Source organism: Gadus chalcogrammus, chromosome 7 (genome assembly GCF_026213295.1).
Source record: "Gadus chalcogrammus isolate NIFS_2021 chromosome 7, NIFS_Gcha_1.0, whole genome shotgun sequence".
Classification (NCBI taxonomy): Eukaryota; Metazoa; Chordata; class Actinopteri; order Gadiformes; family Gadidae; genus Gadus; species Gadus chalcogrammus.
Genome location: NC_079418.1, coordinates 729,367 through 748,240, shown reverse-complemented (window position 1 = coordinate 748,240; position 18,874 = coordinate 729,367). Strand labels below are relative to the sequence as shown.

Genomic DNA, 18,874 nt, shown 5'->3' with positions numbered 1-18,874 from the left:
GCTTGCTCATGCACACACACACGCACTCAAGCTGACACGCACACAAATAGGACATAAACAAACACTGACACGTGTTTGAGAGCAGCACATACACAAAGAGGCACAGACACACACACACACACACACGCACACACCTCTATGAATTAAGAAGGAAAAAGCACACACATATATCTATAAATTAAAACACACACATGCACGCACACAAACACACGCCATAAATAGCGGCTTCTGTTTGTTGTGACCCAAGAGTATGACCACTCAGCTCTCTCTCTCTCTCTCTCTCTCTCTCTCTCTCTCTCTCTCTCTCTCTCTCTCTCCCCCCCCCCCCCCCCCATCTATCTCTCTACCCTCCCCCCGCCCTCTTCCTCAGGACAGGTGAGTGATGAAGACAGACTGGTATCGTGCCGCTGAGCAGAGTGTTTGACGGGGAAATAAAACATGTCCACGGACGATCAAAGAGATGATGATTGATTAAGAGGAACGCGATCTGCATAACTCCTCTTCAGCCACCGTACCTGTTCCAGAATAACGGTTATCCGTAAATATGACGGTAATCCATGTTTTATCTGAGCTATTAGGGATAGAAACCCACGATAGGACCTTAAAGGGGACAGATTATACCACCAGGTGTGAGTGGGATTGGCTTTACAAGCAGTTTCGAAAATCTGCCCCATATGACATCACTGGTGGGCGTGTCCACCTAGATCTGGGCTGGTTAGATGAGCAACGTTTACCTCAGTCCACTAGGGTAGGCTGGTAGACTGATCTATCAGCACAGATCTAGGTGGACACGCCCACTACTGTCATATGGGGCAGATTTTTGAAACGGCTTGTGAGGCTAATCACACTCACACCTGGTGGCATAATATGTCCCCTTTAAGGTAGTCCGGACAACCGCCTGTCATCGTGAACATTCCCGTTATTCCGTCTCGAACGGCTTTTGATTTGGTGCAACTTTGCCGGAACTTAACCGGGACACACAACTTCCAAACGACGCGCGCACACAATGTAACACGCATATTATGTTAATATTTCAGTCCTACCTTCCACTCGCAACCTCTGACTTTTCTCGGACCGGATCAGGAGAGACCAGGGGAGTCCTTAAACGAAGCGACACGACATATACCGCACCGTCTCCAGCTCCCCGAGGCGGTGCGCCCGCGTTCGTTCATGCGCGAGTATACGGGCGTGCGTGCTGCCTGCCAGCTCCCCTCCTCGCGCGCCTCACGTCTGCTCGCTGGCTCCGCGCGCCTCGGTCTGCTGGGATGGAGAGCTCTGCAAAGTTGCGGGAGGGTGGTGGGGGGGGGGCGGAGTTTAAACTGCAACCCCCGCGAGACGCTCAGAAAACGACTCGTGAGTCTCGAGGATGAATAAGAACGTCGCTCAACTTTTTTTATACACCGTGACCGCCGCTCGAGCGTATTGTGGGGTTCTACATGAACGCGCCCCTGCGCCCTATGTCCGCAGATGACGTCACAGCGCGTGCAGCCAGGTGGCACATCTAATGCTGCTTGGTGCAGACGGAGATTAGGCTAATCTTCATCCATTATATTATTGTAATATACATCATGCTATTGTGACCTTGGGTTTAATGCTCTGCTGCCTTTTGTATGAACTTCAGGGGAGAGAGGTTTACTGTAACATGGGACAAACCCACAACTAGTGTGCACACATAAATAGTTAGCCTTCAGTCCGCTCCCGTTCGAACACAGCGTAACATCGTTTGCTTCTGAGCAATTTACTAATTGCCCAGCATTAAGTGATCGTATAGTGGTATTTTAAATAAAATATAAAAATATCCTATACTGCCATCTAGTGGCAATAAAACACAGCAATCATGTCCAAAAGACATATAACTCCAGCTTTAAAGAGAACCGAAAGGGCAAGAGCACAAAATAAACACACCTGTAACATGGGAAGAACGAACAACCAGTGTGCACACGTCTGTTCCCGCTCAAACCCCCCCGCCTCTGTCTGCCTGCCTGCCTGTCTGTCCCCTCTGAAGCAGAGCCAGGATGGAGGTGGTGGTGGTTGGGAGTTCACTGCAGACAGACAGACAGACAGACACACAGACCTACCATATCCTGCTGTTCGATGCAAAAATGCCAGTCTCCGAGAATGAGTTGTGTTGGGATTTGTATTGTTTAGTGCCAGAGTGGCAGATTCTTAGCAACAAGGCTGAGTTAAGATAATGACCTCTGACCCTGGGAGTCCCACGGGGGGGTTATTACCTTATAAGGGAGGGGAATGGTCCTAACTCTATGCTATCAAACATGGGTTCACTTCATACTAATATTCACGCTAAATAATATCGATGTATTTTATGCACATATTGCCCCCACATGCACGCGCAAAGAGATACATGCACACAAATACATACACACAGAGATAAATACACACAGATAAATACACACACACACAGAGTTGTGTTTGTCCAATTTTAACTCCGAAACAATCCGAAAAAAGAAACTGGGTAACTTAAATAAAAATAGAAGAGTGAAGCGGTGAGAATATTTTTTGTGTAATTTCAAAGTATTTTATTCATTATTTAACAGAAGATATATTTGGTGAACACCACCAAATGAAATAAACGTGATCAAACAGGGCATCACAGTGATGATAAACACATACTCCTAAGTAAAAAATGTGAACCTTTTCAAACCTCTATCCTATGGACACAATCAGAACTCAACCAGATTGTTTCAAAACTACACTTTGGAAGCAGAAATTTAGCTAAATTAAGTGACGCTTCCTTGACCCTTCCTCCTGAACTTCCTACAATAATCCTGGGTTCCTTGGAGACCTCTTCCTGACCTGCACCTGCTGGGAACCATCAAGGACCTGTCCACACAGGAACGGCTCCCTCTCCCTTTAAGACCACTGCGGTTAAACTGCTTCTCAGGACCCTGAAGTACTGGATTTTCAGCTAGCTAGCTGCTGAATAACTGGTGCTAACTAGCTGATGAATAATTTGAGCTAACTAGCTGCTGAATCTTTTTAACTAGCTAGCTGATTAAGATGTGTTTCACAAACTTTGACATTACCATTTTTTTGGCACAGAAGTGAGGTTCTGAACATTTAGAGATGATGCTCGGGCTCAGCTGGCGTGGGAGTGGCTTTTGTGTTAACATTAATTTTACTTCATTTGAATGTCATAGGCTACCTGTCCTACAGAACTTCAGAACCGCTTGTGTCATTTTGTGGAATTTACCGTTATCGTGCACTTTTTTTTAATCATGCGCTTTTTTTTTAACGTGAATTTGAGTTGGTTATGATCCAGCGTCACGAGCGCGCGGTCCTGTGCTCGCTCAACCTCAGAACCTCTTGTGTCATTTTGTGGAATTTACCGTTACCGTGCGTTTTTTTTTTTTTATGTGAATTTCAGTTGGTTATGATTCTGCGTCACGAGCGCGCGGTCCTGTGCTCGCTGTTAACTCATCTGTTGACATTTCCAAATGCCTTGCAGTTGTTTAATTAAGGCGTGCTTTCATACACACAAACGTAAACGTGTCATTAGTGAGAAAAAATAGACTTTAAGTGTCGGGCTCGGACGGGTTGGGCGCTCTACTTCCTATGCCTTAGCGGGCGTTGTACAGCACCTGTTGAGTGTCCCCTGTAACACGGTCCTCCCCTGACTAATTCAGTTCAGTGGAGAGCGACGCTTCGACCTGTGTTCTTGTGTCACCCCATCACTACAAGTTGTCCTTATGTTATAAGAAGAACATAATAGGTTCCTACACCATTTCTCAGGACATTATTTTGTGCGGAAGTGAGGAAGGATCGATTTATACAGCGGAAGTATTTCCTGTCTCGGCAGTGGACTCAAAAGCAATCAAACGGCGAGACCATCGAATGAGCTAACAGCCCGCCTCTGGCTCAGAGCTCACAGGAGACATATTATACCACCGGGTGGGAGGGTGATCGGCCGTTGGGGGTCAAAGGTCGTGGGGGAGGGGCCAAAGGCGCCTCTAAATTAAATGTATTATTATTATTATTATTATTATTAAAGGACGTGGGGGAGGGGCCAAAGGTGGTGGGGTCCCTCAGGCGTCCTGGAGGCCGGCCAGGGCGCAGCTGCTGCTCCACAGCGCCCCCTGCAGGTCCTGGTCGTAGGTGCAGGCCGCGGCGGGCCGGTCCTCGCCGTTGTAGAGGTACCGCCCCCCCACGCCCTCCAGCTCAGGGCTGACCGCAGCGTAGATGGCGGTCGACGCCCCCTCCGCCGGCGTCTGGACCAATCAGAGGAGAGGAGGAAGAAGGGATGAGAGGACGGGGAAAACACGGAGTTGGATGATGGAGTGGATCGAGAACACACAGGTTAACACACACACAAACACACACACACACAGGTTAACACACACAAACACACACACACACACACAGGTTAACACACACACACACACACACACACACACACACACACACACACACACAGGTTAACACACACACACACACACACACACACACACACACAGGTTAACACACACACACACACACAGGTTAACACACACACACACACACACACAGGCTAAGACACACACACCGACTAACACACACCGACACACACACACACACACACAGGTTAACCCACTAACACACACACAGGCTAACACACAGGCTAACACACACACGGTAATACAGGCTAACATACACACGCACACACACACAGGCTAACCCACACACACACACACAGTAATACAGGCTAACCCACACACACACACACACACACACACACACACACACACACACACACACACACACACACACACACACACACACACACACACACACACACACACACACACACACACACACACACACACACACAGGCTAACCCCCTAACACACAGGGTAATACAGGCTAACCCCCTAACACACACAGGGTAACCCCCTAACACAGACAGGGTAATACAGGCTAACCCCCTAACACACACAGGGTAATACAGGCTAACCCCCTAACACACACAGGGTAATACAGGCTACCCCCCATACCCTGAACAGCAGCCCGGTGAAGGGCCTCTTGGCCAGCTTGGCGGGGGCGCTCAGGAAGTCGTAGAGCGCCGTGTCCACCATGCCGGGGTCGGCGGCGTTGGCCGTGACGTGGAGGCCGCGGGCCGCCGCACGCCTCTGCAGCCGCTGGCCGAACATCACCAGGGCCACCTTGCTCTGGGCGTAGGCGCCGTGGGCGCTGTAGCACCCCCTGGTGGAGAGGAGGGGTTAGGCTGTAGCACCCCCTGGTGGAGGGGGGGTGGGGGTGGTCAAGAGATGGAGGGGGAAATGTCTGTCAGTCTATATGTGTTAGCCTGTCTGTGTGTATGTGTTAGCCTGTGTGTGTGTTAGCCTGTGTGTGTGTGTGTGTGTGTGTGTGTGTGTGTGTGTTTAGCCTGTGTGTGTGTGTTAGCCTGTCTGCTTCTTTGTGCCTGCTTATGTGTGTGCGTCTGTCCGCCTGCGTGTGTGTGTCTTTATGTGTCTGTGTGCATGTGTGTGTCTTCATGTGTCTGTGTGCATGTGTTTCAGTGTGTGCGTCTTTATGTGTCCGTGTGCATGTGTGTCAGTGTGTGTCTGTGTGCATGTGTCTTTATGCGTCTGTGTGCATGTGTGTCAGTGTGTGTCTGTGTGCATGTGTGTGTGTGTCTTTATGTGTCTGTGTGCATGTGTGTCAGTGTGTGTCTGTGTGCATGTGCATCAGTGTGTGTCTGTGTGCATGTGTCTTTATGTGTCTGTGTGCATGTGTGTCAGTGTGTGTCTGTGTGCATGTGTGTGTCTTTATGCGTCTGTGTGCATGTGTGTCAGTGTGTGTCTGTGTGCATGTGTGTGTGTGTCTTTATGTGTCTGTGTGCATGTGTGTCAGTGTGTGTCTGTGTGCATGTGTGTGTGTGTCTTTATGTGTCTGTGTGCGTGTGTGTGTCTTCATGTGTCTGTGTGCATGTGTTTCAGTGTGTGCGTCTTTATGTGTCTGTGTGCATGTGTGTCAGTGTGTGTCTGTGTGCATGTGTCTTTATGCGTCTGTGTGCATGTGTGTCAGTGTGTGTCTGTGTGCATGTGTGCGTGTGTCTTTATGTGTCTGTGTGCATGTGTGTCAGTGTGTGTCTGTGTGCATGTGCATGTGTGTCAGTGTGTGTCTGTGTGCATGTGTCTTTATGTGTCTGTGTGCATGTGTGTCAGTGTGTGTCTGTGTGCATGTGTGTGTGTCTTTATGCGTCTGTGTGCATGTGTGTCAGTGTGTGTCTGTGTGCATGTGTGTGTGTGTCTTTATGTGTCTGTGTGCATGTGTGTCAGTGTGTGTCTGTGTGCATGTGTGTGTGTGTCTTTATGTGTCTGTGTGCATGTGTCTTTATGTGTCTGTGTGCATGTGTGTCAGTGTGTGTCTGTGTGCATGTGTGTGTGTCTTTATGCGTCTGTGTGCATGTGTGTCAGTGTGTGTCTGTGTGCATGTGTGTGTGTGTCTTTATGTGTCTGTGTGCATGTGCGTCAGTGTGTGTCTGTGTGCATGTGTGTGTGTGTCTTTATGTGTCTGTGTGCATGTGTGTCAGTGTGTGTCTGTGTGCATGTGTGTGTGTGTCTTTATGCGTCTGTGTGCATGTGTGTCAGTGTGTGTCTGTGTGCATGTGTGTGTGTGTCTTTATGTGTCTGTGTGCGTGTGTGTCAGACGAGGCTTCTCCATTGAAGAGGGGGAGGAAGATCCTCCCCAACATTGTTGAGAATAAAAAAATGCAGATTGCCCAGACTAGTGTCAGGAATGAATGCCCATAAATATGATTACTTTAATGCCTTTGCATATGTAATGTTTGTTTCGCTGGGTAAAGGGACATTAGCGCCCCCTATCGCCTATTGACAATTACCTTTTCAATTCACTGCATGTCTTTCACTCCTCCGCTGGGTTACCAAGCCGTCTGAAAGGGTGGCGAAGCTTGGAGCTACACGCGCTGTAATTCTGAACTCCCTTTAAAAAGATCCCGTTTGGTGTGACCAGGTCACTGATATCTTTGCAACACGAACAGCAGGTAGGATGGACTTGATCTATAAATTAAGTCCCTCAATCTAAACTCGCTTGACACCATGACCAACATTCTGAACGTCCATTGACATCCACCTCTGCCTCAAACAATGCCAGGATTACAGCGCATGTAAATAGTTGTGAATAATGTTCTTGTTCTTGTTACTCTGACCGTTCTGTTTAATTTGGTGGAAAGGATGATAGTGAATTATCCAAAGTGATCCATTTTAGATGGCATCACTTTTGGTCATTTTTATAAAAACAATTGTAGATGAAAATAAACATAGCCAAATTACAACCAATAGCTTCGGTCAGTGAGGGCAAAAATAGGCCCAATGATAGGCCCAGATTATTTTAAGAGTAGGTCGATTCGACTCATTGCTTTGCATCCTGTCCTTCTGCCCTTGTAGTCCATCAAAGACATGCTTCCCCCCAGCTTTCAAAGTACAATGCTGCCAATGGTGGATTGGTTCCATTTAATTCACTTAATAATCCCCCCCTGTTATTTTGTGGTTCACCCTAACACCCTGAACAACCCGTGTCTCGCCTCACATGCCACCCTACGCCACTAGCAGTGCACGCAGGCCGAGCGCGCAGTCCTTCCTCCCTCACTTTAAAATCTGTTGGTGCGTGCCAACCAGTGTGCGTCTGCGCGTGCACGTCTACTTTGTGTGCGTGAATGTCTGAGGGAGTATTCCTCTGCATCTATGTGGTGTGCATGCGTGTCTGCGTGTGTTTGCTTGCATGTGTGCGTGAGTTTGTTTGTGCGTTTGCCCCCCCCCCCCCCCGACAGGCGGAGGGCCAGCCGTCCCCCGCAGTGCATGTTGACCACCCGGGCAGGTGTGTGTGTGTGCGTGCGTCTGTCCGCGTATGTGTGTGCGTTCATTTGTCTGCATGCGTGTCTGTGTGTGTCTGCGTGCACGTGTGTGTGTGTGTGTGTGTGTGTGTGTGTGTGTGTGTGTGTGTGTGTGTCCCCAGACCTGCTGTTGAGGTTGTCGAGGTCCAGCCGCCCCCCGTAGTGAGTGGCGGACGCCATGTTGACCACGCGGGCGGAGCGGCCCGGCGTCCCGGAGCGGGCCAGCGTCTCCAGGAGCAGCCCCGTCAGCAGGAAGTGCCCCAGGAAGTTCAGCCCGTAGTGAAGCTCCACCCCTTCCTCCGTCTGGAGCTCCGGAACCAGCATGACGCCCGCTGGGGGGGGGGGGGGGGGAGGCAGAGAGAGACAGTAGCATGATGCTGGGGGGGGCAGAGAGAGACAGTAGCATGATGCTGGGGGGGGCAGAGAGAGACAGTAGCATGATGCTGGGGGGGGGCAGAGAGAGACAGTAGCATGATGCTGGGGGGGGGCAGAGAGAGACAGCAGCATGATGCTGGGGGGGGCAGAGAGAGACAGTAGCATGACGCCCGCTGGGGGGGACAGAGAGAGACAGTAGCATGATGCTGGGGGGGGGGCAGAGAGAGACAGTAGCATGACACTGGGGTGGGGGGCAGAGAGAGACAGTAGCATGATGCTGGGGGGGCAGAGAGAGACAGTAGCATGATGCTGGGGGGGGCAGAGAGAGACAGTAGCATGATGCTGGGGGGGGCAGAGAGAGACAGTAGCATGATGCTGGGGGGGGGGCAGAGAGAGACAGTAGCATGATGCTTGGGGACAGAGAGAGACAGTAGCATGACACTGGGGTGGGGGGCAGAGAGAGACAGTAGCATGATGCTGGGGGGGCAGAGAGAGACAGTAGCATGATTCTGGGGGGGCAGAGAGAGACAGTAGCATGATGCTGGGGGGGCAGAGAGAGACAGTAGCATGATGCTGGGGGGGGCAGAGAGAGACAGTAGCATGATGCTGGGGGGGGCAGAGAGAGACAGTAGCATGATGCTGGGGGGACAGAGAGAGACAGTAGCATGATGCTGGGGGGGGCAGAGAGAGACAGTAGCATGATGCTGGGGGGGGCAGAGAGAGACAGTAGCATGATGCTGGGGGGGGCAGAGAGAGACAGTAGCATGATGCTGGGGGGGGCAGAGAGAGACAGTAGCATGACGCCCGCTGGGGGGGACAGAGAGAGACAGTAGCCGTGTTTGAAGTCGTTCCCTATCACGGATACAGCCATGGACTTATCGTAGAATGGACAGCGGATTCCAAAATGTCGCCCATTCATTCCTGTGTAAACTGCTCAGTGGCGCAGGGCGACATCCAGGGGAGATATGCCTCCGCATCGTGGGTCCATAGCCACGCCCTCGCTCATGAGGTACCGGATGCACACGTATTCATTGCTTTCTAGCATTGTTAGCATTGTAGCATCATAAGCGAGAGGTCAGAACGATCGCGGTCGCATTGTTTACCGACCATGGAAGTATAAGTTTACTTCATAAATATGAAAGAATGCTCCATATAACATCAACAACATTAGTAAATGTATGTTGGCCTAGAAAAATAAAAAGCTCAATGTTATTGCTTAAGAAACAGATTCCTTCCAACTATTTATAAAAAATGCAATCAATAATTGATATGCAAATAAATGGTTACATATCGATCAGCAACGAGGTTGGAGTAGCCTACCCACATAAATAATTGTAATACACCAACATTGTTAACTGTCATACATAGCTAAACAAGCAAATGAAAAATGAAATACTAACGCAACTGAAATGTTTATTAGGCAATTAACAATATTTTAAGAATGATACCGTAAGGCACCCGTTCTTTGTCTTTGGATCTTTTGAATAAATGGATCAATAAATGGTGAATCGCAATGATCGCAAGCAGAGGAACGTGAGAGTCATTGAGCAGCAGCTAAACCAGTTTAAACATCCCTTCATCACTCAAACACTTTTAGTGATAAAAAGTAACCACAGAGCCTAAAAACCATCAACGTCGTACATGTCAAGTAAAAGGAAAAACCTCGGACACGAGAAGTTAACAGAGCCCTGCACTAGGCCGTCGCGAATGCCGGGCCGAAACAACATTTGTTTCACTACGACGGTGGCTTTGTGTATTATCGGTGGATTTGTGTGTGTCTCTGTCTATGTTTGTGTGTGTGTGTGGGTGTGCAGCTGTGTCTTCGTGTGTGTGTGTCTTTGTGTCTGTCTGAGTGTATGTGTCCGTGTATTTCAAATTGATTCATGCACGTCTTAAAACGCTCCAGATTCCCGCGGGGACAGTGAGTGTGTGAGAGAGTGGGAGAATAAGTGAGTGTGTGAGAGAGTGAGAAAGAGCGTGTGATGGAGTGAGCAATTCAGTGAGAGAAAGATGGGTGAGAGAAGAGAGAGAAAGATGGGTGAGAGAAGAGAGAGACAAGGAGAGAGTGAGTGGGTGTGTTGCTGCTAATTAATTGAATGTATTTGCCGAGATACTGAAAACAGACAAAGTGAGAGCAACCGACTGACGACGAGCGATCGCCAGATTGGTCGGTGAATCCGTCAGTCCCTCTGTCTGTCTGTCTGACTGTCTGTCTGTCTGTCTGTCGGGGGGGGGGGGCTCACCGTTGTTGACCAGGACGTGCAGAGGGAGGCCGCGGTCCTTGAAACGCTGAGCGAACAGACGGACAGACTTTTGAGAGGCCATGTCCAGATACAGGAACTCAGCTGGGAGAGGGGGGGGGGGGGGGGGGGGGGGGCGCGCGTGCGAGAGCGAGAGAGAGAGAGGTTGGGTGGATCAGGAATATTGATATTACATATATATATACACACAATACATTTTACAGTGAGGGCTTTAGCAGAGGCTTTCATCCAAACCCACTCAACGTTTGCTTCTCATTAAGCTTTTCTGAAGACAGTGAGAGGCGGCTTTGGGGAGGAATGGATAAATAAACCAAAGTACCTTTCCCCTCTTTGACCTCCTGGTGAATCGTTGCCACGGCTGCCAGGCCCTCAGACTCCATGTTCCCCGCTGGGGGGGGGGGGACACAGAGAGAGCAAGACAGACAGACAGAGACAGAGACAGAGAGACACAGAGAGAGCAAGACAGACAGAGACAGAGAGAGCAAGACCGACAGACAGAGACAGAGACAGAGACAGAGAGACACAGAGAGAGCAAGACAAACAGACAGACAGACAGACAGAGAGAGCAAGACCGACAGACAGACAGAGACAGAGAGACACAGAGAGAGCAAGACCGACAGACAAACAGACAGAGACAGAGAGACACAGAGAGAGCAAGACCGACAGACAAACAGACAGACAGAGACAGAGAGACACAGAGAGAGCAAGGCCGACAGACAAACAGACAGACAGACACAGAGAGACACAGAGAGAGAGCAAAACCGACAGAAAAACAGACACAGAGAGAGCAAGACAAACAGACAGACAGACAGACAGAGACAGAGAGACACAGACAGACAGAAAAAGACATCAGGCCAGATGTTTCATCGACCACGTTTACTCAAAAATTTGAATGAATAGATCTCAGATCTGCATAGAAACAACCGGATTCGACATTCCCTGCTTACACACAAAAGCATAAGAAAAAAGGTCAACCTATGTTGCCATTATATTTTATGTATTGCAACAAAGATTAGTTTTTAAAATGATGTATTAGTTTCCTGATAATTAATTAGTTCATTAATTACCAATTAGTGAAAGGGAATAAGACATTTGATTGGTTTAAGTTAAATGAACCTCAAATCAATCCCATGGACTAGATGAGCATACATCAGTTGGTCTTGTCCTCAACACAACACGTTTACTTTGATAACACAAACACCGTGATTAGCCCGGCCGCTGCCCTACCTATCAGAACGTGCATTCCAAGGCCGGCCAGGTGTCTCGCGATCTCAAAGCCCATGCCGCGGGCCCCCCCGGTCACTATGGCAACGCGTCCATTCTGCCGGGGGAGGACTGAGCGGACAAGAGAGAGAAAAACATTACACACAACACAAACCGCCTTCTAGTAACCAAAGTAACACAAAAACATTACACACAACACAAACCGCCTTCTAGTAACCAAAGTAACACAAAACGGCGGGGTTATGGTTCTTCCACTTCCACGGTTTTCAAGAAGTCAGACAAAGACAAACAAAAAACTTTTTATTCAAAAATAAATTAAAAAACTAAAGTTTAAAGGTTCCATTTATTTAACACCTTCAAGCTTTGTTTTGTTACTCTGTGAAGAGTATGATTGGCTGAGTTGGATGGAGATGGCAGCGAATGAAAGCTTTGGAAAGTAACCGATGGAAGAACTAAATGTTATTAACTAGATCATTGTAACTTTTTTGGTTCTGGGCTGTTCTAAGCTTTAAATAATCAACTAACCAAAAGATAAGGTAACATCGACATCATTAAAGGTGATATTAACTCGTCGCCCTATAACTTTTAGCCACCAGAAGTACCAAAAACGAATCACATATTAGTATCAATAAATATGAAGAGGCAACAGTTAGCCAAACTGAGTTTCACTTGGCTATATTTATTCATTATGAATACATTACGGACCACAGGGTTAAATCCTCATCACAGAACACAGTGATATCCCCCACACACCTACTGAAGATCTTCAAACTCATTTCCGATATCCGTTGTCAATATGAAAACCATCGCCAAAATGGCGCCTCAATTTGTTTTCCCGCCCAGTTTATGCAAAAAACGTAACTCTGAAATTTCTATTATCCGCCTACTGCGTTTTTTCCCCCAATTTGTTCTAAAAACGTGACACTCTTCTGTCGTTCCCGCCAAAAACGTCTTTCAGCAGTTTTGTCCAAAAAACGTTGCGCTCTACTTCTTCCCCGTCACTCCAGCGGCGCCACGAGCGCACCGCCTCCGTCCCACAAGATGGCGTCCTCCAGCTCCGCGTCGCTGGGCTCGGCGTCATGGTAACCCCGGGCGTTCTCGTACAGGAACACCTGCTGGTCCACCAGGGCGGGCGGGGCCAGGCGGGCCCTCTTCCCGGCGTGGGCACCGCCCCCCGCCGCCCCGAAGAGCCGGTGGCACGGCACGCTGGTGGCCGGCACGCACCAGTACCTCTGCAGCACGCGGGCCAGTGTGGGGAACAGCGGGGCGTGGCTGCTCCACCACGCCAGGGGGTCCTCATTCAGCCCCAGCAGCCTCTGGGCCTTGTAGTTCCCCAGCTCCTCCACCGCCTGCGCGTGGAGCTCCTCCTGCGTCTGGTCCGAGTCCGACTGAAGGAAGATGGCCGCCAGGGGGTTGTCCTGGCCCTGGCTGAGGTGCGGGTTGAGGTGCGGGTTGAGGTGCGGGTTAAGGTGCGGGTTAAGGTGCGCGTTGAGGTCCGGGTTGAGGTGCGCGTTGAGGTCCGGGTTGAGGTGCGCGTTGAGGTCCGGGTTAAGGTGCGGGTTAAGGTGCGGCTTCTTGCGCGGTGGCGGCTGGAGAGGCTCCTCCTCCGAGGGGGGGGAGAAGCCCCCGGGGCAGGGCGGAGCCTCGGCGCACAGCTTCTCCAACACGGCCTTGGCCTCCTCCACCACCTGCGCCTCCACCTGGGCGCGCTCCGCCGCCGACAGGAAGGGCAGCCGCTTGTAGCGCGGGTCCAGGAAGGCCGCCACGTTGAGGAAGGAGGCGACCTCCTGCGGCTGGGAGTAGGCGGCGGCCAGCGCCCGGGCCACCGCCTCCTTGGCCGTGGCGATCTCCTTGAGGTCGCCGTCGCGTGCGGCCAGCGCGGCGCTCTGCAGCATGTGCAGCGCCGGCCGCACCGTGCTGAGGGCGGGGTAGCTGCAGGCCGCCAGCAGCTCCGTCACCGCCCGCACCGGCCGCAGCAGCTCCACCCAGGCCTCCAGCCGCGCCCAGTCCGACGCCTCGAAGCTCAGCCGCTGCCCGGCGGGCACGTCACCCAGCGCCGCCGCCACCGCCGCCCGCTGCTCCCGCAGCCGCCGCAGCATGGCGAGCGTGGACAGCCAGCCGCCGCCGCCGCCGCCGTCCGCCACCAGGGGGCGCTCCGCCACGCCGCAGCGGCGCTGCTGCTCCCGCAGCGCGTACCCGGCCGCCGCCGTGGCCCTGAAGTGCTCCACCAGCTTGCGGCACTCGGCCAGGAGGGCCTGGGCGCGGGGCAGGCGGAAGGCCTCGCCCACGGCGCGGCCCAGGGCGTGGCCGAGGCACGGCATCTGCACCGAGAGCTCCAGCAGGGAGCACGCCTTGACCACGTCCGGCGAGCCGTCGGTGGTCACGCCGCTCACCTTGTGCACCACGCCCCAGTCGGCCAGTGCCTCGTACAGGGCGCGCGTCACCGTCTCCGCCGGGTCCTCCCCCGGCACCGAGAACGTCTTCAGGCACGTGCTCGTCGCCGCGAAACCGCCGCCGCCGCCGCGGGTGACGGCGTGCACCGACAGCGTGACATAGGCGCGGTCGTGGGCGGGGCTCCGCCACAGGTCCGTGGTCACGCCGCAGCTCGTCACGCCCGCCAGCGCGGCCCGGGCGGCCTCGCGCACCCGCTCGTACGCCCGCGGGACCAGCTTCAGCGCCAGCTCGTGCTTGGTGGGCAGGGCGTAGCGGGGGTCCGCCGCACGCAAGAGCGCTCGGAACGTGGGCTCCTCCACCACCGAGACCGGGTGCATCCCCTCGCAGACGAAGTCGCACACCGCCCGGGTCAGGTCCGGGCGTCTGCGGTCGCCGCCGGCAACGCCAATGCCGCCGGCCGCGAACCCTGACCGGAGCGCGAGCTCCGACACCGCCTGCGTCCCGTACGACGACGACGACGACGACGACATCGTCCTCGCCCCCTGGGGTTCTGGTTTGGGCGCGCGGGCGGTGGCCGCGGCCACGCCCACCCGCTGCTGGTGCTGCTGCTGCGGCGGGTGACCCGGACCCGCGTTGCTCTTGACCAGCTCGCCGAACTGGGCCGGGTGGTTCTTCTCCAGGTGGTAGGACAGGTTGGAGGTGTTGCCCGAGTAGGCGATCTGGCTCATGCACACGCGGCAGTAGATCCTCTTCCAGTGCACGATGCAGCCGTCCGAGTCCGTGTCGAAGCCGAAGTAGCGCCACACTTTGCTCTTGGCCCGCGGGTGGGCCACGAGGTGGGGGCCGGGGCCCGCGCTGAGGGCTACGCCCGATGACGACGCCGCCCCCCCGGCACCCATGCCTCGGAACTCCGGGGGCTCCTTGGGAAGGAAGTCCATCTAGGGTCGGAGGCGACGCACGACGCGGAGTCACCTAGCGAGGACAGTAGAGGGCGGGGTTTAAATAAAGATAGCATCGCTCGGAAGAGGACTGTCAGCAGTCGGGGTTTAAATAAAGATAGCATCGCTCGGAAGAGGACTGTCAGCAGTCGGGGTTTAAATAAAGATAGCATCGCTCGGAAGAGGACTGTCAGCAGTCTGGGTTTAAATAAAGATAGCATCGCTCAGGCGAGGACGGTTAAAGGTGTAGAATGCTCCGAATTTTAAAAAGGTGTAGTATGCTTTATATTGGATGTCATTCCAACTTTTGATCGATTCGACACGATTAAATGTGGTCCTGATTCAGTTTGGTTGTTGGCATAAAAAAGGGGCGATGTTACACCACAAGGTCTGAGTGTGATTAGGGTTAGAAGCCTTTGAAAAACCGGCCCCTTCCTGTGTTTCGCGACATCACTAGTGGACGTGTCCACCCAGAAGCACGCTGGATAGAATCTATCCAGTGTACGTCTAGTTGGACACGCCCACTTGCGATGTCACTAAAAACACAAGGCAGATTTTCCATAGAAACATCTTCATCCCTTTGAAGACAAAAAATGACCACAAAAAAAAAGGCTATTCCGATGCACTCGTTACATTTATAGCTTCAACACAAATCACATGTTTAACACACTATAAAATCTCATTATCCGCACAATAAATTAGCTCTGCAGTATTGGTCACGGGCGCTAGATACCAAGGCTGTAAGATGCTTTGCTACATTCCGTTTACGATTACACGTTCGGTCGACAACAGACGTTTCACTGTTCGGGATTAGCAGCGTAAACCCTCGATTTGCTTTCTCATAAATCAGCCTCATGATCTTTAAATCAGTACCATGCAGATTATAAACTCAAACATCAGTTTCCATTCATCTCTCCTCGTCAATATTGGCCATTATACGTTTATTTGGGGTTTTTACAAAACCCTTCACAAGTAATGTAAAAATCAAATGATTTTTTCAATCATTTTAAATCGTTTGTAAACCATTCATCTGTCTAGCATACTTTTAAAAGAGACCGGCCATGTTCATAAGCGATATCAGAGTTCAATGGCAGATAAACAAAACCGATTTCTTCCAAAACAACTTTGTGGTGCATCCTGGTGGCTCTTATAGCTACAGAGTCGGGCAGAGCGGCACCTCATTGATTGTCAGTCAATCATCCATCTACTTTCCCTCAAAACACAAAATCGATCCCCATTATACATAGATAAAGCAGTCGATACCAGGATGTTGCTGATACACGACAAACCACATTACTTTTGTGTGATTTTTGCTGAAACCAAATGCATTTCCATAAAAAGAAAATCTGCAATATTGGGTGAGTTCATCTCCATTAAACACAAGCTGATAATAATTGTATATCGTTTAATATAAAAGGTCTCTTTGTTGGTATTATTATCAACCTTAATATGTTCTCATTTAGCCAATTATGAAAGATGCAATAATGCAGGTTCAGGGGATGACTTGAACGTCCCATCTTGACGTCTCCACAGTCGGTCCCCCAAACAACATCTTGCACAGAACCCCCCAAAAAGCTAGACTTATTATTATAACTCACTGTTCTAAATACAATTCTAGTTGAAGGCAACACAGCGTTCAGACGTGTTTACCTTCCGCACCTTTAAGGGGCTTCGCGACCCTTTAAACGTCATTCTCAACACACCATAAACCACACAATCACAAAATAACATGTAACACACTCGTTCCTGACCTGGTAACGTGAAAGACCTGTTGAACAGCTGATAAATAAGCACTTTAACGCCGCATAAATAGACCCGCATCAGGGGCACAAACACTGCGAGCAGCCACATCCCTCCTGGTGCAACGGGGTGTCCGGTCCGGGTTGAACCGCTGCTCCGTGTCAGTAGTTCTGGCCGTCCTCCAAAAAAGCAAACCTCTGTGTTGAAAGTGTTGAAATGTGTTAAATGTATTAAAATGTTCAAAGTATTAAAGTTTTCAAAGTATGATAAAACTGTTAAAAGTACAGTGCAGTATTGAAGTGTTAAAGTAGTCTATTAAAAGTGTTAAATGTGGAGCGCGTTTTATAGGCCTAGTGTCAGCAGCGGGTTTGATAACGACGCCTGACCATATCTAGCCACGCCCCTTTCCCTTTAAGAAAATAGCTGTTTGAACGCGACAGTTGTAGACAATGCACAAGCATATTATATAGGGTATAGATTTGCGTGGGGATCAGGGGACGTGTCCCCACCAATGTCAAATGACGACTGAAATGTCCCCATAAATATTCAGATTGAAACGAAAAAAAAGCGCCTCTTGCGGTAGGCCTCCACAAAGGTTAAATTCCCACTTCGGTACCGCCTCCCAACATACGTCTTCCTTTTTACACTACCCAGACGGTTCGATCCCGGCTTCTCGTTGAAAGTTCCTCTGCGTCTTTCTCGTCTATCGCATCATCTCTCCCCGTCTTCGTTTAATGCGCCTTCATCACCTTCTCTCCCATGATGGTCAGCAGCTCGCGGTTTTCAATGTCTTATTTGATTATCACTGGTTATCACTTGCTTGCTCCATCCTATATAATCCAGATAACCCAACAGACACACGCACGCACGCACAACCAGGTCACTATTCAGCGCAGGAATTTGAGTAAAATAGTGAAATGGCAATTATAACAATAGTAGGCTATTGCGAAGACTTCAATATAATTAATGCGGGTGGGGGGGGGGGGGGGGGGGTAGTGTCCCCACCGAAGCTCAGACCAAACCTACGCCCTATATATATATCTCTCTCTCTGTCTCTCTCTCTCTCCCCCCCTCTCCCTCTCTCTGTCTGTCTCTCTCTCTCTCTCTCTCTGTCTCTGTCTCTGTCTCTCTCTCTCTCCCCCGCCCTCTCCCTCATTCTGTCTCTCGTGCTCTCTCTCTCTCTCTCTCTCTCTCTCTCTCTCTCTCTCTCTCTCTCTCTCTCTCTCTCTCTCTCTCTCTCTCTCTCTCTCTCTCTATCTGTCTCTCTCTGTCTCTCTCTGTCTCTGTCTCTCTCTCTCTGTCTCTCTCTCTCTCTCTCTGTCTCTCTCTCTCTCTCTCTCTCTCTCTCTCTCTCTCTCTCTCTCTCTCTCTCTCTCTCTCCCTCTCTCTCTCTCTCTCCTTTCTCTCTGTCTGTCTCTTTCTGTCTCTCTCTGTCTCTGTCTCTCTCTGTCTCTCTAACAGACAGACAGACAGACAGACGGACAGTCAGACAGACAGACAGACAGACAGACAGACAGACAGACAGACAGACAGACAGACAGACAGACAGACAGACAGACAGACAGACAGACAGACAGACAGACAGACAGACAGACAGACAGACGGGAAGAGTGTCTGATTTAATCCAATCACGGACGCAGCCTGTGGCGCGTCACGCATGTCAGGAGTTTCCAACCTCGCTGTGACACAGGACCGGACGAGAGAGAAAATGTCCCCGTTGTTCATTCTTCTAGGCGATCTCAAAAACCAAGACCGTGGCTCCAGGGGCAACGCCTGGTTGAAGAGACTTTTAGAGAGCATTTACAACAGTTTTTTAATCATTTTAGGGCGTTTAGCAGAAGTTTCACTGGGGGATCGAGTCTACTCCCGGTCACAGGTCAACTCGCTCTACTGAGTTTCTATAGGTTCTTCCTAATGAAAAGTGCACTGATTGAATTTTATTTGTTCAAATAATTTCTGTTTTTGACGGTTGAATAGGACTGGACCTGTTGTAGATAAAGAAGGCCTGTATAATATTCATATATGAATCGCAATATAATTATTTATATTTATATAACTATTATATTAAGATAATCTATGCTTATTAATTAAGT

At 50.6% G+C, this 18,874-nt stretch overlaps 2 protein-coding genes across 2 annotated transcripts; both read right to left on the bottom strand.

The window, feature by feature from the left end:
• Nucleotides 1–2,511: 2,511 nt before the first annotated feature.
• On the bottom strand, nt 2,512–17,125 carry dhrsx (dehydrogenase/reductase (SDR family) X-linked). Its single transcript, XM_056593882.1, has 7 exons — nt 16,793–17,125; nt 11,713–11,820; nt 10,805–10,873; nt 10,468–10,569; nt 7,974–8,181; nt 4,989–5,196; nt 2,512–4,226 (listed from the first exon to the last, which is right to left on the bottom strand). Exons 1-7 carry the CDS (start codon nt 16,890–16,892, stop codon nt 4,044–4,046), a joined length of 978 nt encoding a protein of 325 aa, XP_056449857.1. The 5' UTR covers nt 16,893–17,125; the 3' UTR covers nt 2,512–4,043.
• On the bottom strand, nt 11,830–16,882 carry LOC130385384 (E3 SUMO-protein ligase ZBED1-like). The gene is made up of 2 exons (XM_056593876.1): nt 16,793–16,882; nt 11,830–15,075 (listed from the first exon to the last, which is right to left on the bottom strand). Exon 2 carries the CDS (start codon nt 15,039–15,041, stop codon nt 12,708–12,710), a length of 2,334 nt encoding a protein of 777 aa, XP_056449851.1. The 5' UTR covers nt 15,042–15,075; nt 16,793–16,882; the 3' UTR covers nt 11,830–12,707.
• Nucleotides 17,126–18,874: the final 1,749 nt, after the last annotated feature.